General features: G+C 42.3%; 1 protein-coding gene across 1 annotated transcript in view; it reads right to left on the bottom strand.

The window, feature by feature from the left end:
* ADCY5 (adenylate cyclase 5) overlaps nucleotides 1–26987 on the bottom strand; it is a 206289-nt gene that overhangs the window by 7023 nt on the left and 172279 nt on the right. The window contains 8 exon segments of the mRNA XM_025895076.1: nucleotides 767–793; nucleotides 5059–5234; nucleotides 7433–7597; nucleotides 8880–8996; nucleotides 15372–15459; nucleotides 18194–18291; nucleotides 19911–20055; nucleotides 23991–24013. Coding sequence (XP_025750861.1) covers nucleotides 767–793; nucleotides 5059–5234; nucleotides 7433–7597; nucleotides 8880–8996; nucleotides 15372–15459; nucleotides 18194–18291; nucleotides 19911–20055; nucleotides 23991–24013 — 839 coding nt within the window.

The following is a 26987-nucleotide window of genomic DNA, read 5'->3' as shown; positions in this document are numbered from 1 at the left end:
CCCACTTCAAGGCTAACCAGCCTCAAGAAAAGGCTTTTTTTCTTTCCCCTCAAAGCCCATGTTGGTAAAGGGACAAACAGTACCTGCAAAAAGTTGGGGACTTTGGCTCATGGGTGCTGGTTTCTAAAGGAGAACTTGGAAATTGGAAATGTTATCCAACTCCTTAGAAAGGGTTATCATCAATACAAAAGCCACTTTTTGGAGAATGGCCATACACTCTCAGTGTGGCAACACCGAAATGCTGACAGCTCCTCACTGTGTCTCCTGCACTGGCTTCCCCAGCCTCCCAGCTCTGGAAGTCTGGAACTGTTCTACACTTGCAGCTTTTGTAATTAGTCACTTCTTAATGGCCTTTGTTTTGTAAGTGTTTTATAAGCTGAAATGGGCACTAAGGCACATTCCTATCCCTTCTGACAAGCAGGCTAATAGAAACTGTCAAGTATGAATTACAGAGTTATACAGTGTGAAAATATTATTTTGATAAAAATCTTTGATTTGTATTACAAATAAATGCTATAAGATGCTCTATAGAGAAAGCTGACATAAGTCCCACAGGAAAGAGGATGCTCTGAGAGTAGCTATACACACAAAAGAGTAATACTCAGCCCACTTAGGCCATTTGCACTGTGTTGTACCAGCTCACAGCAATGCATAGTCAAATACCAGACACTGCTGGGGTGAGTTTACATGCTGATATTGCACCTTGTGAACAGAAAATACCTACCAACAAAAACTCATAAAAACATTTCATGCCAAAGTGACTCACCATGACGATGTATTGTTTGCAGAGACGCTGAAAAAAAGCACAAACACAAGGTTAGAAGAGGGACTCCCTGCAGCGCTCGCTCTTCTGCACATCATTGCACAGCACCTCTGCAGTGTGGCACCTCTAACACTGTGTGGGGCTACAGCCCTTTTTAAAGCACAGAACTACTAAAAGATGGGAGGGGGAGGAGAAAAACAGGCTTCTGAGTGAGCTACACTCAAAAATCCAGAGTGATGGTGTGACATGGTTAATGTGATTAAAATACCTAAGAAGCATTAAGAGTGAAAGAATCATTTGGGATTTTAATATCAGTGTGGGATGCTTGGCAAATGCCTGTGCATCCATCACTACTTCATTAGGTCAGACTGGAAAATTTGACCTAAGGAAGAAAGCTTTGCACTAATACCTTGTGAGGCATAGCTCCTCTCTTCTCCATTTACTGTGGCAGGGAGATGTGTTTAATTCCTTTAACTCTAGTCCTGCTCCCTTCTTCTGCAAGTTCCTCACCATCAGTGTTGTGCCCAGCTCTGGGTACCACACACAAGTGCACATTCCTATTACCATTCACTACACTGCAAAGAACTTTGAAGCAGAGCTTCTGGGGAAGATGGAGGGTGTGCTTTTTGACAGTGAAAGGATGGAATGGAGCTTTCTGGTAGGTAGCAGCTGTCTGAGCTCCTGATTGATTGCTTAATGCTGCTGTGTTTCTTCTCAAGTGTGGGTGGAGTATTAGGTGGCTGAGAACCACGTACAAGCACCTTTTAAAACACCATTTGAATGGAAAGAAGGAGATCAGTGCTAAAATTACTGTACTGTCATTGATGCAGTTGAAACTTTTCAGGCTATTAACATGCTACATGTTTAGCTTGAGAATCTCACAGCTCTCTAGAGAGCTTCAGGCCACAGTTTTCTGGGGTTGGTGGGAACCTCACTGCAGAATCAGAGATAGAAATCATCAAAATTAAAATAGCCAAGGGGGCCTAACTGGACATAACATCAAAAAATAAAAGCATAGTGACTCTCTAACCCTGTTTGTTCCGAGACATTTTCTGCAGTTCTGAGCATGTAATTTCTTCTGACATGGATTATGCACCTCACTGTTGTCTTGCACACAACCTATTGCAAGGCCTCTTGGCCAGATCCAGCACTGAACATGTGTGCTTGGACACAGACCCAGTTTGAAATGCCTGGGGGCTCCCACATTAAAGGTTGGATCTAGCTGGGGCTGGAGACACTTCCCACATGCAGCATGATTCCCCTGCTCCCCTAAATCACTGTCTGGACAAGGATGAGTCACTGCTCCCCATTATCACTCTGTCTTATGACAGGAGCAGGGCAGATCAGACCCTTAGTACAGGGGCTGCCAGTTCACTGAGTGTGTTACTCTTGCTCTAAAATCTTCAGCAGAGACTATGAAATGCAGCAAACCCTGTATTTACAATGACATTTTGGATAACTGAAGATGCCCAGTGCAAGCAATACTGGTGTTACATTGTAGGTTGTTCCCCCATGGAACAGACATTTCCAGTAGCAGATGGCTCTTTAATTACTGGAAGGTAACAGAGAGAAGCTTGCTAAACACACTCCTGCTCAAGTTAAGTGCACATTTTTAGCAGGAAAGGCAGTTCATTCTGGGAACAGCTCCCATAGGACAGGAACATCTCACAGCCATGACGGCAAGGACAGACAGCTCTCTAAATCACAAAGCACAGCTTCAACAGAATTGATGTGCTTGATGAACAAATCACCAGGCAAAACTCTTTGGGCTTCACTGTGCAGGAACTCAACTTAGAAGACCACATTGGTCCATCATATCTTTAAAACCAATGCATTAGTTTTATCTTCTGCATAGAGAAAAGGTAACATGATAATATCTCTGTGCATCCAGTTCCACTTCATGTGTCACAGCACTGGTGTGTCGCTGCAGTCAAGTCTAGCAAGTCCCAGTGTGCTATAATCAGCCTTTTAGCTGGTTGCATGCTGGGTTGGTTTGTACACAGAAGTGTGAAGTGACATCTGCATCACTTCTAATTAGTCAGAGCACCATAATGGCTGCAGAGCAGACAGTAATTATGTAGCTACAATGGGCACCCAATTAAAGTAGTATGAGGTCATGGTGGCCTTTTATTTTTTTTTTTTTTTAGTATCAGCTGGACAATAAGGTTCATCTCTGAACTATGTGCTACATGCTGAGCTCCCATTTCCCACAACACGCAAATAGGTTACCAGACACTGGGGCAATAAATAGCCATCCAAGGAGCTTTTTGGACAAAACAAAGTGTCCTGGTTTCCACTGGAATAGAGTTAAATTTCTTCCTAGCTGGTGTAATGCTGTGCTTTGGATTCAGTATGAGAATAATGTCGATAACACACTGATGTCTTACGTGTCGCTAAGTAGTGTTGATACTAAGTCGATACTAAGGACTTTTCAGCTTCTCAAGCCCCACCAGGCTGGAGGGTCAGACGATGTTTGGGGGGGACAGAGCTGGGACAGCTGACCCTGCTGGCCAAAGGGATATCCCATACCTACCATATGGCATCATGCTCAGCATGTGAACTGGTGGGAAATCTGGCCAGGAGCTGCTGCTCAGGAACTGGCTGGGCATCGGTCAGCAAGTGGTGAGAAGTTGCACTGTGCATCACTTGTTTTGTCTATTCTAACTATTTTATTATTATCATCATTATTACTACTATTATTATTTTCTCTCTTTTATGTCTCATTAAAGTGTCTTTATCTCAACCCACAAGTTTTCTCACTTTTACCCTTCTGATTCTCTCCCCCATCCCACCGCAGGGCAGTGAGTGAGTGGCTGTGTGGGACTGAGTTGCAGCTGGGGTTAAACCATGACACAAATACCATTTAGTGAGAGATAATACAGCATCACAGAAAGCTATTTCTGGGAAAACATGCTAACCTTCTCCACTTTATTACTGACATTTTGATTGTGAAGTGATGTAAATTATACTTCCAAGTGCTGTAATTTCGCTTAGTGCTTGAATTACAAGAATGAAATTATATTTTGAGATATAAAATGCTTTTTTTTTCACTAATTGTGTTAGAAAATGCTAAATAGCTTCTGCTGATGGAACACACAATATCTGAACAAAAAGGAAGGAAACCTCATTCTCCCTATACCTCCCCACAGAAAGCTCCATGGGGTTTCCCACCTAATTTCTTTCACTAATGGCAGCAAAAGCTATACATCCATTAATTGGGCATACAGGAATCACAGAATCATGGAACATTCATGTGAAGGACAGAAGTAACCAGGTGCATCTGGCTTGAAAGGGTTAATGACCATCAAGAAATTTGAGCAACTACACAAACCATTTCCTAACACCCAAGACAGCAGTGGGAAGGGCCATAGGAATCTTCTCAACCACCCTCCTGTCCAAGGCAGGAGCAACAACAGCAATCATCCTTGACGAACAGTTCACCTAAATTGCCATAATTTGACTGACTCACATTCAAGTACAATTGTTGCCCACAAGGGGAAACCATCAAAACAAGGACTTAACAACACAACTCCCAGCAAGAAACAAAACTTGTGGAGCAGGGTGGGTTTGTGGATGTGCCAAACTTCCCCCCCTGGTGTGACCTTCAGGAGAGGGGTAACCATGTCAGTGGAAGGAGGCTGCCACCATGATTAATGTGTGACCTGCTGATCACAAACTACCTTTCCTAAGTAAAAGGGCAACTGTCTACTCCCACTTAGCCCCAGGCCCTTCTGCTGGAAACTGTGCTGAGCCCAGCTGTGATACTGGCTTTTCAAATGCAGATATGTGTCCAGCAGCAACTGGCAGGAGATCACTGGCCAAACATCAAACACCACCATTCCACCACCCCAAGCTGGGTTTGATATATCGTGGTGGTTTATTATCACATCCCTGAGCCAATTTAAGTTTGTTGGAGGACTTTTTTTTTCTTTTTTGGGAAATGACATTTCTATATTAGGACTGTAATACCAGAAGAAGTTAGAATGACTAACTACAGCTCCCAATTTCTGGAAAAAAAGAAATACAGATCCACTCTGATTCCAGTTACATTCTGTTATTATTAGATAGTTCATTAGTCAATTCCCACATTAAAAAGGTCTTAAAGGGAACAGTACTCTCTAGCTCTTCAGAGGGGGAGAGTAGTACTGGCAAAGCCTTTAGCTTACAGCCATGCCCTCTCCGGTACCATGCCCTTCCCTTGCTTGCACCACAGCCTTGGCACTCCCATCCACTTAATGCCACACTGAAATCACTGGGTGAAAGAAATGAAGATTTCAGAAGTGAAAGGCACTTACTAGGTGTTAGCTGTAACCAGGAGATCTGCATTGTCAAAAAGGTTGACCCCTGGCACTTCCACAATGAGAACATATATAAATTCAATGATTAACATAAGGATCAATTTTCCAATACAGCTGATCTGAAGGAACACAGAGCAGGCCAGGAGACTCAATAAGACACTGTAGGTAAAATACTGTATAAAGACAAAAAGGGGAAAAAAAAACCAGAAGAGAGATGAGTGTCAGCTGGATAAATCAAAACTGAAAACAAAGGAAACTAAACAGAGGGATAGAAAGGGATTGGGAGTTATGTAGTTGAGCTGACGAAACATGTAAACCTGGGTCTGTCTGTGGATTCTCCCATGTTACAGAAGTTAAAACTGAATGGATGGAGAGGAAAACTGTGGCATTCTTCTTCGGGTGTTATGTGCTTTACACTGAAGAGCACAGGGCTCGCAGCTGTACACCCAAGGTTGTGACGTAGGTTTGCCCTGGACACGGGTACTGAATTAGCAGAAAGAATCACCCAGTTATGCTGGAATAATTTGTACTTTAAGGCCAAATTCTGAACTCAAATTTGTGAATCTTTGACTGTATCTTTGATTTGTGTATCTTTGTGCAACACCCAGGACCAAGGGTTATTAGCAACTGACACACCAGGACAGATACCCACTTGAGGCCAATGGGAAAGTACTGTCACTGCTGAAGTGACACACTGACTACATTGGCAGGAAACAGGTTGGACAAACACACTGATGCCCATCACCATGATCATTTTTCCTGCCAGCAGTTTCAGATATGTATGTGTGTAATACTGGAGAACCTCTGCCACACCTGGTGGGGCAGCAGCTTCTGTCAACCAGAGGGCTGAGTGTTTACCATGCCAGTGCTCTCAAATGTGATTGCAAACTGAGGGTGCTCATCACCTTCCTGCTATCAAATCTGTGAAGATTTAAGCTTCCACTCTGTCTGGACAGGCCTATTTCTGGCAAAAAACCCCTGTATCATATGCCTTAGGCAATCCATCCTTTCAGTTAAAAGCAAGCCCTAGCTGAAGTAGAAATATGCTTATGTTCTGAGCTCATTTATTAATAGTCATTGCCGATATATTAAATTAGAGAAAATAACTTGTACAGCTTGTACTCGACTCTTCAGCTTCTAGAGAACGAGTGGATGTTCCCTGTGACTGAGGGGTAGGATCCCACCATCTCCTAAACGCGCACTGGGAGCAACAGGCACCACCTGTACCAGATCCAACACTCCTCACTTCCTACCCCACTGACTTGCAGGACCTGGCTCGAGGCTGCCATAGCAACCCCAGCACGCAAAAGGATTGTTCCTCATGGCTTAAAATCCCTCTCTGTCCTGAACCAACACTCCTTACAAGTTCAGGATGGGCACAGACTGTTTCTAGTTCTCTGCTGTGCCAGGTTTTACACCTGGCTCTTTCTGCAGACGCACTAAAGCCTCTGCAAATTTTAAAGTCACAGTAATGGTGGTCTCAGAAACCCCACTGAATCAAATATGGATCACATTCCTGTGAGGTTAAATGGAAATACATTCAGTGGGACACTTGGACATCTGGATGATAACGGATCTGCCATAAATCTGTCAGGTCCCCATGACCTTGACATAAATTCTGTCCCCATCCTAGACAGATTTTTTCCTTTTCAATTTCCAGTAGACAACACATGTAGCAGTCATGACCTAAAAACTCAGAGAAAGATCTTGACTAGCTATGCAAAAAGAATTTTTTTTTTTTTTGGCAAAGTATTCTACTAGTGTGTAAAATATATTGGGGTTGGGTTGTTTGTTTGTTTGGTGTTTTTTTTTTTTTTTCTTTCTTCCCATTAGAAGCATTCTTTTTTTTTAACAAGATGTTCTGAAGAAGTAGGAATTGCATTTGCAAATTGAAGCAGATCACTATCTGGGTTGCCAACCTGTCTGAGGCCAGTACCTACTATACCTTTTGAAAGAATATATAAGAAAAGTTTTTCATCAGAACATAAAACAATGGAGAGAACTGTCTATGACTAGACATTGATTTTCAGGGAACTGATTTTCAAGTGAAATGGAGCACCCGCAAACTCCTTTGAAAGGACTTGCACTCTTCATGCCATTAAGGACCTCATGGAGAAAGGCCATTTCTCTTGCTACAGGCAGGATCCAACACTTAGAAAAGCCTACTGATTATTCAGCCCTAAAGGAACTTAAACATCAATGTGGACTCATGATAATAACTTCAGACACTAAAGTTTGAGTGTAGTAGCCTGTGCCAGTTCTAAAATGTCAGTCAGGAGCAACTTCCTTTCCTCAGAATCACTGAGATTTGTCACGCAGGTTTTACAGCCTTTTTCCAGACCACCCTCTGAAGCCCATTTTTCCACAATACCTCTGGAAAGTTGCAGTTGGGCAAAGGACTGTCGCAGAATCCCTGCAATGTGCCCAGGCTGTAGTTGGAAGTCAGGTTGCTGATAAGGCATATGTCCACCCGGTCAGGAGTGATGTTGTATTCAGCAGCCATGCAGCTGGCAAGATCCACAGTGCTGCACATGAACTGGAAAAAAAGACAGTATTAAGCTCTACAGCACTGATAAGGAAAAGAAAACAAAATAGCTTGTATCAATTAAAAAACCCCTTGGAAATGACTGTAGCAATGTGTAAAATACACAACATGAAATCATCAGCTTATGTTTTACTGCACGCGCAATGGCTATGCTTTTTCTCTCCCAAAATGTTAATTAACAAAATCCAGGCTGTGCACTCCAGAAAGCTAGTTGCATGCTCGACTTTAGGTACAGCTTTATGTAGGGAGGTTCACAGGCAGAGGGGCTGTAGATATTACACACAGAAAAATATCCTGCTGTCTGTGATAGGGCCCTGCTCTGTTGCTCTCTTTCTGCTGATGGGAATTTCTGAGCTGATAACTTTCCCCTGGCATGTCTAAAGCTTCTGCTGGGGGTCTTTCTACAGGGAAGACTTCAGTAGCAAGGTTTAAAGGTTTTGTTGTGCTGAGGAAGCAGCAGAGGCCCATTCTGATCTCCCCCGTGTGCTGCTCCGTTTGTCCATTTTGCTGATGTTCACACTAAGCAGTTCATGAATGCAAAGAATCACACATTATGCAAAAAACCCAAGCTCTAATTTCTGCATGGTGCTCAGCAGCCCACACCAGCTCTTTGTAGGTGACAATGGGGGAAGGCAGTGAGGGGGCCAATGCCACTAGTGCCTCCCATTCAAGTAGCTCAACAGAGCATAGAATTGTTCCTAAATCTTCACTGTGTATATAGGGATGCTGAGGCAAGAGCAATCAGTGGTCTGATTTTCAGGTGTTCAAGCCTCTCCGTGCCAGTGCAAATCAGCACTGCCCCAGCTGGGGCCAGAGCTGAGAGGAGCAGAGGGCCACGTGAAGTCTTTGTAGCTGCCTCCAAGCTCAGAGCTTAAACCCTGGCCCATTTTACCTGCTCTTTCCCTTTGTCTTAAAAAACGGAATAGATGTATACAGAGTAGGGAATATTCAAGTGGTTTCCTTAAAACACATTCAGACTTAAAGCCATTTGTAGAAGTGAGAAGCCAGCAGCTGCAGGGCCCCAGAGAACAGCCTGTCTTTCTCTGAGCCTGAAATCAGCACAGCCAGACCACCTTGGTTCCAAAAGTGCAACTCAAAGCAAAATCATCACCGTCCCCATTAGGTGATCCCTGCACTTGGAGCAGGATGCAGCACTATGCAGAGGCTGGCAGGATCACATAAAACTCAGTGGTTTTAAGGGTCACGAGGCTGCAGAGCACCAATAAGAAAACCATGCAGAACTGAGTGAATCAAAAGGAATTAATGGCCATACCATGTTGACAAAGGCAGATAGAAAAACCAGGATAATGGCAAAGACTCCAACTAAGGTACTATTGGTCCTGGACTGTACAATCTTCTTAGAAAGAGTCTGGAGAGGAACTGGGAAAAGCTGCATGTGGGAAAAAAAATATGATTAAATAAACAAGTAAAACCATTATTTTACAGTTTACAACCTGTATTTGAGCTGCCCACATACTTCAGCATGGGTCTGTGTGGATGCTGCACAGAGGTGGAGGATGGTGATGGGGGATGTGGGACAAGGGCGAGCAGAGACGTGACTGCCTCGTGGCAGCAGGCCCAGCTGGCTGACCAAATCTACTTAGGCCTTCCTAATGGAGTGATGGCTCCTGAGCCCAGATAGCATGGCTTGCAGGGCTGTGCTCATCCTGTCGTGAGAATCAAACCACAAGCCATCTGTAGCTGAAATAGCCAGGAGCTCGAGCTTGGAAATTACTGGAGCAAAAATTAAAATAAGCACAAATGAATATATACACATGTCATATCCCTTAGATCACAGGGACATATCGTGGGACTTTCTGGTGCCATTTCAGACACAGACTGTTAAACAGCCCTGGCAAGCCTTGTGATCTGTCAGACCCTCGGTGAAAGGCGCTGCAGAAATCAGCTGGCCTCGGCTGGTCTGTGGCACTGAGCACCACACTCACATGGGGCTAAAAATAACCATGGGTGAGGGTGATCACAGAGCTCCCCCAGCCAGACTGTCCCAGTGACTCACCACCAGCAGAGCTGGAAGCTTTCTGCTAATGGCTAATGAGTGCCGGCCGCCAGCGAGCTCCACTTTAGGTGCTGCATCCTATTCTGGGCAGAAACAGCCTGTGTGTTAAAGCGGAGACTAACCCAGCACCCTCTGCAGCAAGGATCACCCCTCAGCATGCTGTGATCACCCCTGCATTGCGCTGGCTACAAGAGAGTCCAGGAGACAGAAAAACCAACCCTTTCTCTTCATGTGCCACCACTGTGCCAGTGGAAGCTCGGGGCTGGAGACGGACGCCGGGAAACCCTCGTGCACTGACTCGCTCCTGTGTGATATTGTCATCCCCGCAGTGCCCTGCCCCTCCACACCATCCTGCCAGGGCAGAGGGGATCTGCCCAGGACTGCCAAAGCTTTTTCCAGAAGCCAACTCTCCCATCCCTTACTCACCGCATGAATAACCGAGCCACTAGAGGGTATTTTTAGAGACACAAAGAAACCAGCAGCGCACCGCCACGGCACCGCAATTTAACTATGACTAATGTTTCTATTAAAAGTCTTGCTTTTCCCTTTTATCCTTCACTCTTACATCTTTGGAGATGCAACATTTTGTCAGTGCTGTGCTTCCCACACAGCAGCTCTACAATGTAATTACCAAGCGTTGGAGCGGCCAGAGCGCTGATTAGCTGGTGGCTTTTGCAGAGGGAGGGAGAGGTTGAGGCAAGAGTTTTGAAAGGGCTGATTTCACCTGCTAGCAGCACACACACAAAAATCCAGCTAACTCCAGGTGAGAGGAGAGGGCAAGGCTCTGTGGGGGACTGGAGGAAATGGGAAAGTGGGGTTGTGGCTTATGAGGATTGATTGAAATTCATTGAAAGCTTATGCAATCCTTCAGGGTCAGTGGCAACCACTGCAAATTAAAGGGAAATATCTCTCTTTCAGAAATAAACCTTGCTGATATAAAAGTCCTCTGTCGATAAGCCATGAACGAAAATATCTCTTTGCCCTACCACGTCCAGCTGCTTCCACACAGACATCAGCTAACAGATCCCTACCAGCACAGGTACATGGAAAATGCAGTGGGGCTTTCCTCTGCTCTAACCTTTAAAGGTTTTGGAAGGAGGAGGAGGATCTGTGGGGCATTTAGACAGTTTTCTCATTAGAATAGAGTAGAACAGGTTTTCCTGCTATCCCTCTGTTTAGGCCTCAAGGTCAAGCTCCACAAAGGTATTCAGGAACGTAACCTCCATCTGTAATCTCTGGGAAACCAGGCACCCTAAATAAAACCTGGGAGTTCTTTGTTGTGGATCTTGGCTCAAGCCCCTGATGCCAACGATCCCGAAAAAGCCTGACTTTGAACCAAGCCTGAGATATCAAGCAAAGCCATCAGTGGAAGACACTTACATTCTAATGAAAACACTTTTTCTTTGTATTAATATTTGTTCTCACAACTTTGCAAACAAGGAAGAATTTTAGGTCAGTAAACATGTACAGCTGGAGAAAGTCCTGAAGAAGAAACGATTGCAGAAATCCATAGGAGGTCAGGACTGCAATAGAGAGTGCAATAGCACAATCACGACGTGCACCTGAGGAACCTCTGCCTCGTGGACAACATTCATGGAGGCCCTGTAACATAAGTCACACTCTCCTCATCTTACAGAGACAGGTAGAGACCAGGAATACTTGCAGCTTGGACAGCTTCTATGATAGACAGAAGGGATCTGTCTTAGCTCTGACAATTCAGCTTCACTCTGGCAGCGCTCCCTCCATAAAAACGTTCACAAGTCAGGGGTATAGCACAAAAGAGGAAAAAATAAAAGATGACTTTCCTTCCCATTTTCCAGAAAAAAGAAAATAAAATCCCTTCTCTCCTTGGAAAAGCAGCAGGAAATCAGGACATTGCAGTACATTGAAAATCCAAGCACCATTGCTGGTTAGCCCATTGGTTTGTACTGTCCACCATCATCTAGTCCTCTTAGTGAGACTCAGTCTCACCTGAGTGAAGAACAGGATGAGGGAAGGTCTGATGAAATGGCAACTTCAAGCCAGGATTTGCACTACTGAGAACAGGGGCTGAAAGAAAGAATGTGATCCATTTGGGCAGCTGAGATCCACGTTTGGGTAGCCACACAAGCGTGAGGTCACTCATTAGCCCTCTGAAAATCCCCATGTAAAGAAAAATAAAGACAGTAGGAAAAAGAAAATAGGATTGTCCAGTCAATTCCAGTTCATTCCGACTGAAATGCATAAATCCAGGTGAACGTAGGGCACTGCTGTACAGGTGAAAGTCTGAATTTAAAAAGTGATCCAACAAGTACTAATGCCACAGTGAAAATAATCCACAATCTCCAGTCATTTGCATGACAAAATTACTCTAAGTAAAACCCATACTATGCAATAACAGCGATTTAGGACAGAAGAGTAATATTTCTCCTTTTTTCTTCTTAACATACATTGTGGACATGGAATATTGCTTAGATAATTGCTGTTGTGTTGTAAGATGAGGTCTTTAAGTTCTGATTTTTCAATTTGTAATAAAAGCCTTTGAATCATTTTGAAGTACATTAAGATACTTCTGGAGTAAAAGACAACATCTCCAGGCAACTGGATGTTGCAAGTCCATTTATGTAACTTACTTCACAGTGATTTATTACTCTATTAAAAAGTACAGTTTTCAGAGGGGTTTTTTTTCCCTGCTTGAGAAAAAACCCCAAATGCTTTATGAGCATCTAGATCAGCTTTGAGAGCCAAAGAAAGAGGTAGGAAAGCTACACCTATGTAAAGCTACAGAAAAACTTATTTTCTCATAAAGAGTAATTCAAAATTTCTCTCATATGTGCTCCCAGGGCCACGCAAGAAGTTGAACTCCACACAGCAGTGTAGATACCAGAAGCTGAAGGATTTTAAGAAGAAACACGAACTTGGTAAGTTAGTAGCACAACAGATGTCTGTCAGCAGAGTATTTGTGAAGGGACCCTGGTTCCCATGACCTTAGACTCTACTGGGAAGGGACACCATCTCACGGTGGCCAAGTCTTCATGGAGCATCAAAGGGAAGAACTGGAACTCTCTTGTTTATTACAGCTGAAGAAACTTGGAAAGCCAAGCTGGCTGTGCTGGCAGTTCCAGGATCAACTTCTAGTCCGTGGAGAGTTTTATAGTGGAAGATAATAATGACAGCGAAAGAAAATAAAACATGATCAAGCTGTTCAGAAAGAGCCTGCTGGCCACTGTCAAAGCCAGAGATGGAGAGGCCAAAACAGGGAAGGAAAAATCTCACATGAAAGCTGGAAAGAGGAAGAAAAAAGAGACACTTATCATGTAACAGCACAGCAAACAGACAAAGTTATGCTTATGCTGATATCCTGGGGTGGACACCTGCTTTCTAACTTTGTGAGGAATGAACCACTGGTATGTAAAACATATTGGTATGTGAAACAAAGCAAACAATGCTGACATCCTTGTGTCTTTAAATTTCATCTAAAATGATCTGTAGAAGTGCCTTCCTTCTGTATGTGTGTAAAAGTGCTTCCTAGAGAAAGTGAAATACAGAAATAAAGGAACACCAATTAACCAAGGGCTGGGTAAACCCATTGCTTAAAAAACTCAAACTTGAAACACCAAGATCTTCAATGACAGAAGTAGGCTGCAGTTGTTAGGAGCTGCTGCCATCAGACACATAGCTGAAATCAGACTAGCTGAAAGTACCTGTTCCCTAAACAAGCCCCCTCATAATCAGATGTTGTTAGCAAAGGCTAATCTGGAGCACTAAAAACGGGTAACCAAAAAGGTACAGGAGCTAGAAGGCCCAATAATCTCAATATTTGCAATCTGTGCACAGAAAGCACTGGCCACACTGGATGTTATACGTGAGCACGTTGTGGGGCTGGGCCAAGGTGCTGAAAATATCACTGTTGGAAATACAAGGGGCTTCAGAAAATCCTGAAATTCTGATGTTAGTCTGAATTTCCTCTGATGTCTTGTGTTTCCACAGCCTGTGCACTGAGGCAAAGCCAGCCTAAAAACAGTTGTGGGCACCACTACATGAATCTGGGAGATCAAGGCAAAGAAAGCAAGATTGAACATCTGCCTAGAGTCACATGTAAAGTCCTGTGTGCCTTTTAAATTAATCACTGATAATTTTAAACCAAGAAGCCCAAACCAAAACCAGAAGCTTTGAAAGATGACAGAAGAATCCAGTGCTGCTGTCAGTATGTGGAAGCAACCTAAGGCCATAAATGCCAGCGGGTAACACAGCTGTGAGCCTTGGAATGTATCTGGCTGCAAGTCATCCAGCTCAGATGCTTCAGAGTTCCGAGTCTGCCACAGCTCTTGCCCCAGCAGAGCTGGTGTGGCTCTGCTTGTCTGGCAGTGTGCTGGGATGTGCTGCCAGTGCCAGTGCAGCAGAAGGAGGCAGCACAGCTCTGCACTGAGTTTCCCAGTTCTTTGTGGCTGTGACCAAAAGCTTTTTACCTTGGTCGTTAATTAACTGTTAATCCCATTAAACTGATGATACCAGTTTACAAACTAATGACAGTCAATAACATCCTCATCTGTAATGGACTCACCAAGTATAACCAGGCATCTTTGGGTACCATTTCCCAGCCCAAGCCTTCCCATTAGCACTGTTCTGACACTAGTTCTCACTGCTGGTAAAAAAGCAGGAACAATGGGATGCTGCACTTAAAAAGTAGGCTCCATTTAAAATTGCCATAAGGCCAAGAGAAACCCTGTGAATGAATTGTTAAGTTCAAATAGAAATTCAAGCTTATTTTATTGGGAACAGTTTGCAGCAATTATTATGTAAGAAGGCAAAGCTTAATTCTCCAAATCTAACTTTCAAAAGTCAAAAAGACATATAAGGTGCAAGTCTGTCAAAAGCACCCACATTCAACTGTTGAAAATGGCACAGAGAAGATAATTAAAGTGAGGCAAATCATCTGCCTGACATTATCCATTATCCCACTGTTCCTTCTGCAGAAAACATAATGCTACCAAACTATTTTATTCCAGGCTCTGGGGAACAAAGCTGAGCTTGGGCTAAGGAGCCCAAATCTGAGCATATTTCATGTTCAGACAGCGCTTGACTAGAAGAATCCCCAAAACTGCAAATACATCAACATTTTAATAGAAATACCTTTGAGTGCAAAAGATGAGCACACCATGCTTCCCACAGTGCTCACTGCCAATTTACCACAGGCTGACAAGAAGAATTAATGTGTTTTTGGACTTCACACAATGTATTTATTTTCTTATTAAAGCCAGTTACAAGAAAGAGCACACTGAATGTTGGAAGCTCTGTACACTCATCTGAGAAAGGCTGATAAACTTCTATATGTTTAAGGCTTTTAATTCCCTCCAGGACATTTTTCCTTGATGATATTCTGCTTCTGATTATCTGCCTACCCAAACATGCATATGTAGCAGGGGCCAGCACACAGGCAACTCTGCAGGAAGTTTACAGGGAGGAAACGAATGGTCAGTTTTTCGTTCCACACTGGAAAATATGTTCTTCTTATATCAATATGAGAGTGCCTGCAGGGGACTTAATAGACATGCAGATCCACAGAGTGACTACTTCTGCTGAGCTAAAGAGATGCCAACCCTAACATCTGTGTGCAGTTCATTCTGCCTTATCAAAGGCTTTTTCTGTAACCCTTATCACATAGTGTGGAAAGGAAGGCTAACAAAACATGCTCTGTTAGCTGAAGAACCAAATTGCTGATCCAGTTATTTTAGGCAGAGCACTCTACAAAGAAACCACAGTACTCACCTTTACACAGGAGTAAATGACCGAAACAAACACCACTGTGGTCAGGATCAGGAAACAGGTCAGGAAAAATCCCAGCATAAATGTAGAGCTGAAATCAAGAGAGACGGTTGGTTTTTTTTTGTTTTGTTTTGTTTTTTTTTTTAAATGCACATAATATAGAATAACTACAGCTCTGCTCTCCGGAACACGACATTTTTACAAGCTATGACACACTGCACAGGCTTTCCAATTAGGACAGCAGTAGGAGACATGAGGTGCCTTGAATACCAACAGATACTCTGTCCTATTTAGAATTACTCATGCAGGCTGCAGAGCAGAGAATGCTGCATCTTCTATAGCAATCACCTTCCTGCTGGGGTAACAGTGGTGGGACTGAAAAATATTTCATGCACTAGAGGAGGTGACAGAACAACTTGTTATGGCAGGTCGGCTCCCGGCTGGCTGTGGGCAGGCACCCCTGGGAAGGAAGGCGGGGCTGAGTGCTGCAGTGCAGCTGAGCGGGAATAGTCTCACTGGGAATAGCCACCTGTACTCGCACAGGGAATGTTTGTGTGGCACCATTCTCCGTGCTCTGTCTCGTGCATGGAATGAGAGGAACCACGGCTGGAGGACAGTCAGGGAAAACAGCCTTAGCTCAGCCAGCTTGAGAGGTTCCTGCTCCTGCCAACTTTGAAGTACAAAGAAGATCCTGGGGCCAACTTTGTACTATGTATTTTCATCTGTTTTAATCATGGAGATAGTCAACACCAATTTCCTGGTGATTGGTCTCAGGGTGACAGGATAGGCCCCCTCCCAGGAGTTAGCCTTGTTCATAATTTAAAGGAATTCTTCTTGTGATGTGACATTGAGGCCAACCACACCAAAGCCAGTTGGTCTCTGTGTTCTCTCATGACTACTAAGATAATTGTACTTGCTAATTCACTGTTTGAGCCTTTGTGAAATATGTTAAAGCTATTCCTCTTTATCACCATAAATGATCACTGACATTCTGTCTCTAGTTTCAGATTCAAATTCCATGGTGTGTCTTTCATGAAACTCTGGTGGTGACACATATACACCTGTGGTTTCAGTTACTGCTTAATTGCTACCTTCAATAAAAGACCAAAGCTATGCAATTGAAATATAAGGAAAACCAAACCAAAATGTGAAGGAAAGTATATCTAACCTGCAGTTAAAACGTGGAATTTTATTTACTCTTGAACCACATCACCTTTCACACAGGCCAGGCTGACCAAGGACACTTCAGAATTTCCAAAAAACCCCCAACCACCACCCTATGGGCAGCACGGAGGGAGACTGAGCAGCACAGCATTGACACCACACTTCCATAAGGGATTGGCTCCTGCGTAATACAAAGGAGGCAGCCATATGGTTGCCACACATCAGAAATTGTCAAGCTGTCATTTAAATGTTAAACTGGGTTTTATGGAGACAGCTTAGTGGCTGCTTAGGGAGTTTGATGAGCAACACAAGGCTGGTAGAGGGCCTCTGCAGGTGTGAAGTCATGGCAGCAGTATCCAGAAATCCAAAGGGTAAGCCCTTGATAAATGAGTTACTCTCCAAGTACATTTCTGGATGTAATTAACAATGCTTTTATTTCTGGGAATGATCTAGTTTCAATTTTCAGCCTCTTTCAGCTTCACTTCCAGTTTCCCAAAGCAGACCTGTCTGTTTACACAGTGCATTTGTACTGATGTTATTTTGCTGATTCAATCTTTCTGTGAGCACTCTTGCCTGGGAGAGTGAATGACAAACATCAGACTACATGTTGTTTCTGTGACCTTCTGAGTATCTGATCTGAACACTACAAACCAATCTCTAATCCAAAAAGATCTATGGTAGGAACAGAAGGCAGTTGTAATGGCATAAAATAGTACTGGAGTTCTCCTCAAACAATTTTTTTTGCCTTCTTGTAATGAAGATAAATTTGGAGCATTTTCAGAGCTTCTGTGATCTTTTTCTTCAGATTAAAAATTACTAACTACAAATTTATTTCCAACACAGCATTGCTCAGTAAATGATATATTACTGCTACTAAACCAGAGCACAGGAAATACACACATGCTGTAATTTTAAGGGATTTTTAAAGAACTTTTTGAGAAGAAATATCATGTCTGCAGAGCTCACTTCTAGGAAAGATGTAATGGGTTATACTGTGCCTTGCAGAGAAAGCTGCAGGTCACTGCAAGAGCACTGTGCCCCACGGCCCTGAGGAGCTTATGCCACTCTTGCTTGGGAAAAGAAATGACTGCAACCCTTAAACCTGGAGCAAGCCACTCAAAGGTTAGGCATGTGTAGCTCAACTCCCTCTCTACCTTTCTTCTTGCACTGCTGCACTGAGTCCAGAAGAATAAATGTATGAGACATTATGCCTCATCTGTTAAGCAGACCTGTGACCTCAGTGCTCTGAGCAATGAGGCTGTGATGGTTTTTCACCTCCCTGTCCTACTGTGTTCAGATAAGAGGACAACCAAGCCTTGTGTTGTGAATGTGTACTATGCCTTCATAGACAATCCTTCCTACTTAGTGATATTTGTTTTCCACAGGCTTATAAATGTGCTGAACTGAATTTCCTAAGATGGAGATAAATTATAAGAGAAATCACACCAGGAAAACAGAAATCCTCCCATGTCAGTGAGGAGGTTTTAATCTGCACTAGAAATGAGTGAAAACAATAAGAACCACGCATCACTTGAGCATGAATTATTTAAGGATTTTTCTCTTCCCCTTGGTGTTCTGAATTCACAAGAAAAAAACAAAGAAAAGTAGGCTGCAATAGAAGAGGGGAGCAGATGGGAGCTGAGGGATGAAAGGATACTCACTGTGGCACAATTATGATTTGAACAAAGCAGATGAAGAGGAAGACTAGGGAGGCACAAGCCACGTAGGCTCCGAACCTGTCGTCCACCTGCTTGGAGTACTGCAAAAACACAAACAGTTATGTTAGTGGGAAATTTGGCTGCCTGCCTTCTCTCCACAAAACCTTCTACTTGGCTTTTTTGTTTAGGTCCTTGGAAAGCAGTGGTGGTAGGAAACAACTACCGCTCCCAACTCCCCTTCTCCCTGGGCAAGTTGTAAGGGCTTGAACAGACCCAAAGGCCAGGGAACAAACCCACAGAGCTGCGTGGAGAGAGGATTCACCAACCCTTCCTTGCATGAGGGAACAGAAATGGACTATCTGGGATTCTGTGTCACTGCCATCAGACCTAAACTTCTTCCATGGGAAGTTTCCCCAACAGGGACAAATGCTGCTAATGAGGACACCATGCATTTTGTGCAGATGGCTTGACTTGCTCTAATGACAGTGCGAGGATGATGAGGCTTTCACAGTCACTCTTTCCAACTACTTGTCAACATATCGGTTGCACGGGAGCTGCATCCCATTCCCAGTGATGCTTTATTTAGCTTGAAGCATGGTTCTCAGTACAGACAGCCTCAGTGTTTGAACCACAAAATAAAAGGTGCTCTGAACAAGTGAGCACTAATTTCCCTGGCTGTTTTCAGGTATAAAATTGAAGGGAAGGAGGTGGGGGGAAATTATGTGCTTGAGCTTTTATCCAGTCCCACACTGATTCATTGAACAGCTGTAAAACCTGCAAAGGTCTGCTTTTGCAATAGGTTGTCATTCCTGTCATGGAAAGACTGTTTCTAAATAAAATTATAAAATAATGAGTGCAAACTTATTATGAAGCTTTTTCCACTGAATAATGAGTTTAACCTGAAGACCACTCAAACATCCCAAGGATCTGTGCTTGGATTAAAAAAAGAGAAAAAAAGATTACTTTCTTTGGGCAATTAAACCCACCAGTTGTTATAATACTTTTATAATAGCATCTGGGTACTTCTAGACTTAAATGAATTAAAATTTGCAGCCATCTAGAGCTGATGTTGTCTCTATTATATAGTCAGGGAAATGGAAATGATCTTTGCCTCACAACAACAGTATCTGAAACCAAATCAGGAAGTAATGGGCTATTTGGGGGCTCTACATCTGTTTCTCCCTTTTCTCACATTTGTGGGATAGAGAACTATACTTGTTGCTTAAAATGAGCTCCCATTAACCAGAGTAGAGATTGCATCCCAATGAACCCTAATAGTATCCAGGCTCCTTGAGGGGAAAAAGGGTAGGCAAAAATCCCTCCAGAGGTGACTCAGAGCTCAGGGAGACTAAAGTGGGTTTCACCAGTGACTTGAGGGAGCTCAGGGGGACTGCAATCTAAGTTTGGATGCCTCAAAGTCAGAGAAACAATCTGGCTTATTCTGCATTTCCTTTACTGCTCATCATTGCATATTCATGTGTGTCTGACAGAAATGGCTTCATTTTCCTGGCCAGTGCTCCCTTCAGATGACTGTGACTTTCCAGGAACATGTACATTAAGGTTTCCATGAAGAAGCATGGATGTTTTAAGACCACAACTCCACCTCCAGCACCTAAACACTAGCTTTACCTATAAATATAAAAGTTTGACCTTATGCAGGAGAATTAAAACTCATAACAAGCCTGACTGACATGCTGCAATGATTTTTAGAGAACATTACCTTTTTCTCCAAGTCAGGCTCCCTGAACGTTAAGAGGAACTTGCGCACGTGCTCGGAGCGTAACCGATCAATACTCCTGGCATCGATGGCACGGCCCAGGAACTCATCCACTTCATCCTCCGGGTTCATACTTTCCTGTGTATTCCTGAGGATGCCATGAGAAGGGAGCATAAGAGGACAAGATAATTGCTGCCTCTTCACCATGTAATATCATTCCACTTATAATAATAAGCTGGAGGTTAATGGCATTTCACTCATGACAGCTTCAAGTTGGGAAACGGAGTGTGAGCAGAGAGGAGAATGATATCAGCTCTAGAGCTCATTGCCAGTCCTGAGTCCATTACTAAAAGGATTTACTTGCCCTTTTTCGATACTACATCCATTTTCTTGCCTTAAGGTCTCATTACCATGCCTCATTCTCCAAAACCACTGAGTAGTCTCCTCCCTGCACTCCTCCTCGGACTTATTCTTCCCTGCACTGCTGTGCTGTTGTAGCTGTTAGTGCCTGAACTGGCAAAAAGATTTCTACATCCAGTCCTACTGCTTGCTTCCTAATAATAATTTCTGTAAATATTACTACGAAAATTTCCAAACTTGAATAATTCTCCCTTTCTGAGGAAAAAAAATGGAACAAACATGTAGGGGAAAAAAATGTAGCCTGACTCCCCTTCACACAGTTATTTATGCGTATAAAGCACAAAACATAAAAAAAATATTCTGTTTACAAGGTATTTACTTAAGGAAATGTTGTAAAAGAAAAAGGTAGCAAACAAAAAAAATACAAATTAGATTCTGCTTTCTAAATATGTGGAAGAAGATTTCTAGGTTGCTTATAATCTTTAATGTCAGTATTTTTCTGATGCTCTGCTACAGCTTCTGAAAAATGAGGCTGCTTTTCAAAAACTGTTGTGAAAAAAGTAACACTGGAAACTTAATCATCCTGAGGCATTTTGCACTGAGCATCAGGAAACCTGAAGCAGCTCCTCAAACTCTAGTTATTTTTAAAATCTAACAGGATTTTAATGACTTGATACTGTCACTTTAATGGCCTGCCTTCTTACTAGCTATAGGCAGAAATTAAATCTAATCCTGAAGTGCTGTTTTCCTGCTCTGCTTGCATGATTGCCAAGGTTATCCACAGGATATGCCCATAGTTATCCACTGAAATACGCCCCTCACTTGCACTGGGGCATATTCCAGCGGATAACTATTTCTATGTGCAAATCCCATGATGGCACAGCAGCTTAGGCCTCATATTGTGGGACTTTCACTTTAGGCACTCTGGAGAAAAAATCCTGAGGTCTAACAGGCACAGGGAAAAGTTACACTGCTGAATTTCCTTGGTTTTATTTGTACTGCACAAGAGCACACAATGCACTCAGTGTTGCAGCCAGTGGGCTCCTACAGGTATGACTGTGTTGGATGCAGAGATTGCTCAAAGGAGCTTACAGACCAGAATGTGACTCTCTTGTAAAAGTTAAAGGCCCCTTTCCAAAAGAAAGGCTCTTTTGAAGTTTTCTGCAAAACTGGATCAGATTTTAAGAAGCCCTCTGTAAACCAACCCTTCCATGTACCTCTTGTCAAGAGAAAAATAAATCAGGTCCATCTACTTGTTTCCATTCCACTGCTCTTTGCTCCAGTCAGTGAGCTGAATGTGTCTGCACCTCAGCTAGATCAGGATGACACACCAGTGGCATCTATTTAGTGACAACATAGCAACTACAAACCTAGTTTGTCTCAAGTCTAATCTCTATCTTAGCTAACCTTAGTATTTCAGTGGTGTTGGGGAAAAGTTTTTTTATTTTGAGGCTCTACAGTTATTTAATTCCTTGAACTTCATATATTCCACTTGGAAAATAAAAGTGTTTTTTTCCCTACAGGGTCAGGACATGCTTCCTTAGAGGAAGTACATCTGCTTGAGCACTCAAGGCAATGCTGCTTATTTTCATTCAGTCCTCACAATGTCTTCTGGACTCATAAAAATGAGCAAGGAAATCATTAGGCTTCGTATTTACAGAATGTCTTCCAAGATCCTGTGAGTTATGTACACATTTGGGTCATTCACATTTAGTCATTTCATACCACATATGAGGGATGTGATAGTTTTCCCCCAGAACTGAAGCAAAAGAGTTGGCTCAGCATCTTGGTGAACCATAGTTAAATTTCAAGTTCCAGTCTAAAAACACCACTCAGGAAGATGCAAAGAGAAGAAGAAATTGCCTGCTTGGACTCTGACCTCGGCTGCCTCCAGTTTTGTAGTAGGTCCTTATATTTCTGAGGGCATTTCTATACTACAGTAACTTCTGTGGTTGCAGGCTGTGTAGAAATACCCCTGCAGGTTTTAAATGTCCTTGCTGAGATATTGGCAGTGGGCAGCCACCTTCTCATAGCCTGCAGGGAAGCTCAGTCACGTTGCACAGACCCAGCTTTCACAGCCCGTTGTTCCCAAACTAAATTACTGTACAGCAAGTTTGGGTACATTTACATAAATGTAATTTAAATTGAAAGACAAAAGTTCTCTATGCTAAGGACTGCCCTAGAGGCAGTGCCTGTAAGTCAGAGCTGAGGTATTGCCATGGACTAATGAAATTCATATGTGGAAAGTGTATTGATATATTGATCGTGTGATCCAGTGGGGGGAAATCAAGGATTTCAGGTCACTATGAAACTTCCAGAAACACCTTTTAAAAGCATTGCTGAGATTTCTCCAAATGCAGCCAATGGAAAATTGTTGCAAGGGACAGGAACAGCACAAACAGAGCTTGGAGCAACTTCTGCACTCTGCTTGCAAATGTGAAAGCTAGCAATTAACCCGGAGTGGCTTCAGAGTGGTCCAAAAATGCTCTGCTGATTTAATTACTTTCTGCAAATGAAGAGTGTGGCCACTGCCAAAACTACATGTATGCCATAATTTTAAATGCTCCATGCCTAGATTCAATAATTAAATCATGTAGGTGTCGGGTCATGGTTTCAGAGGTGCGTGGTGCCTACACATTCCTTTGCTGCAAGTCAAAAGTATTGACCCTCAGTGTTTCTGCATGTGAAGGAACTGGGAACTTGACACGGTTTAGGTATCTAATTTTAACCAATATCAACACGAACATATTCTGCTAGCCTTTTTTTTTTTTTTTTGGCAAATCTTTGTACTTGAGTTAAATGGATTTCTGGATGAAGAGACTCTGAGTCACTCTTAGGGCCACAGGAGCATTTCTCTGTCCCAGCTCACAGAAGTCCACTTAGCCCTAACCAGCAGCCTGAGAAACATGATAAGGAGCAAGAGCAACAAATTTTTAGGCATCAGTCTCCTCTATTGTTGCCTACCTTGCTCTAAGCAAGCTTAAAAGGAATGCCACTCAGCAAGACTGAATGCGAAATTATTCTAAATACCTACAATACAAGGAAATGCTTTTTTATGTCCAGTTGTAGAAACTAAAAAGTGAACACATTTGGGGGGTTTTCCTCCAAAGGCAATTTTTCAAAATACCACTCATGTTAAATTGTTATTTTAACCATTTCTTTAAAGTTCTATGAGAAAAAAATGAAAATGCTGCTTTAAATGTGGCTATATTTCAGAATATGAAACTTTGAATTTAATTTTTCAAACAAGCTATCATTTCTGAGTTCAGTTTTATATCTAGAAACAACTAATATGCAAAAATTAGTAATATAAAATATATACAAATAAACTCAAAAACTATATGCATTTCAACACATACATAAACTTTTCCTATTGGACTTGTTCAACACTTAGACATACCTTACAGGAAGATTTTGTCTTGGGTCATTTTCAAAGAAACAAATAGTGGAGAATACTCAGGGCATGGGGAAGTGCAGCAAAAGCATTTTAATTAGAAGAGCAAGTTAGAATCACACAAATAAATATTTTGAGGGCAGTGGCTGTTCTGAATGCACATCAGTCAATCTCGTGCCCTCAACTGGCTGACCCTCCAGAATAAACCTCTGGAGAGTCCAGGCATTATTCTTGGCTTCTGGGCATCACTTTTTGTCTTTTTTTAATATGAGAAAATAAATCCCAAATGTGTAAACATAACAGTGTATGAGAGAAGTAAATATGCTTACTTGTCCTTGGGGTCCTCAAAACCCTGAAAGAAAGGAAAAGGACACAATGGTTAGAAAACAGGTTGACCTTGAGAACACCACATATCCTGGGAACGGCATTTTGCAGGGGAGTTTTCAGGGTGCTCAGCTGTCAGGTGTGGAGGGACAGCTTTACCCACCCATGACAATATTTTGTGCAGTCGCATCATTGGGCAGACAGAGCAGTTCTGGAAAAACTCATTCCTTCAGATGTAAATCCACGGAAGTGAAGATAAACGAAACGCTTCAGCTGACTGCTGGCAGGCTTTATTTGCAGTCACCGTTACAAATGATACAATGGAAACTGTATGATATTATAACTGAGGATGTATTTTACTTGAAACAAAGCTCAGAACGATAACATAAGTCAACTATTGTATTCTGTAACTATTCCACAAGGTTTCATCTCTTTATGTCAGGGATTGGCTAAGGGTTTTCATTTTGGTTTTCATCTCTTCAGGAGGAACCTCAAGGGGTCTTCTTGCTCCTCCCCTCGTCTCAGGCACACACAGAACCTGTTTTCTTGAATAAGATTTCAGGAATTATTTATAATATTTGCAATAGCCCAAATGTTCACAATTCTTTCTGGACCACCTGAATTGATTAAGTGTCTGTATTTAGGAGCCATCCATATTTTAAGTGGCTAGAAGGTCTCAGAGAAAATTATGTACAGAGGCTTAAGTTTATATGTTTAGCATTAACATACCTAACAGACCAAATTGCATCAAAATGGCCATTTTGCATGGGCTGAGACAAAATCTGCCCTCTGACATCTTGGCTTAAATTTAACTGTAGTCAAGAGAAGTTGTATATTTGACAAGTAGGGTCAAATACTCAGGCACAGAGTTTGTACCCTATGTTCCAAAACATAAAACAAATGTAGCCGGGAGATAGGAAGAACTGCTTTTGTTTTTCTCCCAGAGACTTCAGGCCAAAACTGCTCAGAGCACGTGAGGATATTCCAGCTGCTGGACCTGCAGCGGCAACCAGTCTGGGGGCAGCAAACTGAGAGCCATCCTGACTGCAAAAAAACAAACATCTTTGGGCAAAAATCTTCCCACAGCTGCCTTGTCCAACACCATCAGAAACAAAAACACTGACCAGATACTAAACGAGAACAGATTTTGCCCTTACAACTAGTCAGCAATGTGGTGACACAGCAGAAGTAAAGCCAACACAGTGTCTCTGAACAGCATCAGCTTTGCAGGAGGAAAAAGGGGAGGTTTGTCACTCAGGTCAGCAGCCAGGACTGTGACTCACTGCGAAAGCAATTTCCATTTTTACATATTCCATTTCAGACTAAAACCACACTTCTAAATAGAAAACTGCAACTCCAACTTAACCCATCAAAAATTCAGATGAAGGAAGTCTCTCAGTCCTGTGTAACAACCACCAGAAGACCCAGTGGGATGAAGGAAAGAGTAATGTTGACTCAAAGTTAGCATGTCCAGTTATTCAAGCCAAAAAAAACATGTACGTTCTGATTTCACATTAAGGAATGATGAAGTGATTACTAAAATTTTTGTTGTGCCGTTTTTTCCTACTTTTTTTCCTTTTGTATAATTATTTTACAGTTGTCAGAAATATCTGATTGATTTATTTATTTATCCTCTAAGCAATCCTAAAACACAGTGCCAAAACTGAAAGTTCACTGATTAGTCATGGAGACAAAATGCTCACTAATTTGTCTGGTGTCACAGTCAGTTAGGCTGGGGAAAAAAAAAGAAAATAACTGAACATGAATAGCTACCAGACAAGAAATAAGCAGAGAGAACCAACAAGAAAATACACAATACTTGCTTATTAGATAGATATCAAGTTCACATTTTCAAGCTTAGCCACATGGGAACTGGATGACTGCAGAGGGAGAGTCCCCTAAAATGGTCTGATTTTCACAGACAGCTATGTAACCAACTATCTCACTGAAATCCTGAAACTAAACACATAGATCTCATACTCCTGCCCTCTAGATGCACAGGGTTGAGGATACAGGCCAACCAGATCAAGTTAGTAAAACACCTCAGCAAGCATATCCTCAAAAAATTCACCAATTTTTCAAGTGTAGAAAAATACATAGGCTCCATAATTAACTGGTCCTTTATACAGAGGATCACTTGATCAACACAGAATTTGATGCTGCCCTGCTTCTCTCCCTCAGCAAAACTGTTATAAGGAAAGTCTGTAACATAATAGGGAATTCATTGATCTAGCTTTTCAATTTAAAATACTAAATTGTGCTTGAAACCCTGGAAATTATTCATGCTGGTAGCTCAAAATAAATTGGTGTTTCAAAACTAAAGACTAAAAAAAGGCATATTTCAGGTAAAACAAAAGAGGAAAAGATTAATACATTTTCTTTCCTGGATCTTCATTTAATGAGGCTAAATATTTAAGAGTGACTTGAACTTTAATTAGAGAGAATCAGCTTAAAATTAAATGTAGTAGGAACCTCTTTAAGTTAAGCAAATTAAATGATTCACTTCAAATGCTCTCATTTCATACAAAAGATTCTTCAAGCAGAATTGCCAAAAATGGAATTGTCATGGAGGAAAGTGTACAGGATTATTTTAGGGAAAAAATGCTCAAACACAGCTTCTTGAAAACTGGTCATTTATTGCAGGATATCTTTCTTATTTGCACTGAAATGTTTTGCCAGGATATAGAGCAAATATACTTCTAGAATCTGGGTGTGACCAGAGATTTTCATCCCTGTCCACTAAAGCGCCCGTGTTTCACTCACATACCAAAAGGCCTTTTAGGCAGAGGAGATGATCACATGCACAAGGTCACTCTGCTCACCCTACTTTTGGTTGGGAGGGAAAATTCCCCCTGGGTTTTGGTCAATGTGTTTTCACCTCCTCCTGTTTCATGGGCGTGCTTGGTTCATTGAAAAATCTGCACTTAAATTATTTCCTTCCCCTTGCACAAGGCTTGAGCACTGATGACATATTGGTCTTTTTTCTTCTCCACAGCTGGCAA

The sequence above is a fragment of the Manacus vitellinus genome, unplaced genomic scaffold (assembly GCF_001715985.3).
Source record: "Manacus vitellinus isolate BGI_N305 unplaced genomic scaffold, ASM171598v3 scaffold_22_pilon, whole genome shotgun sequence".
Classification (NCBI taxonomy): Eukaryota; Metazoa; Chordata; class Aves; order Passeriformes; family Pipridae; genus Manacus; species Manacus vitellinus.
This window is presented reverse-complemented; position numbering and strand designations above follow the sequence as displayed.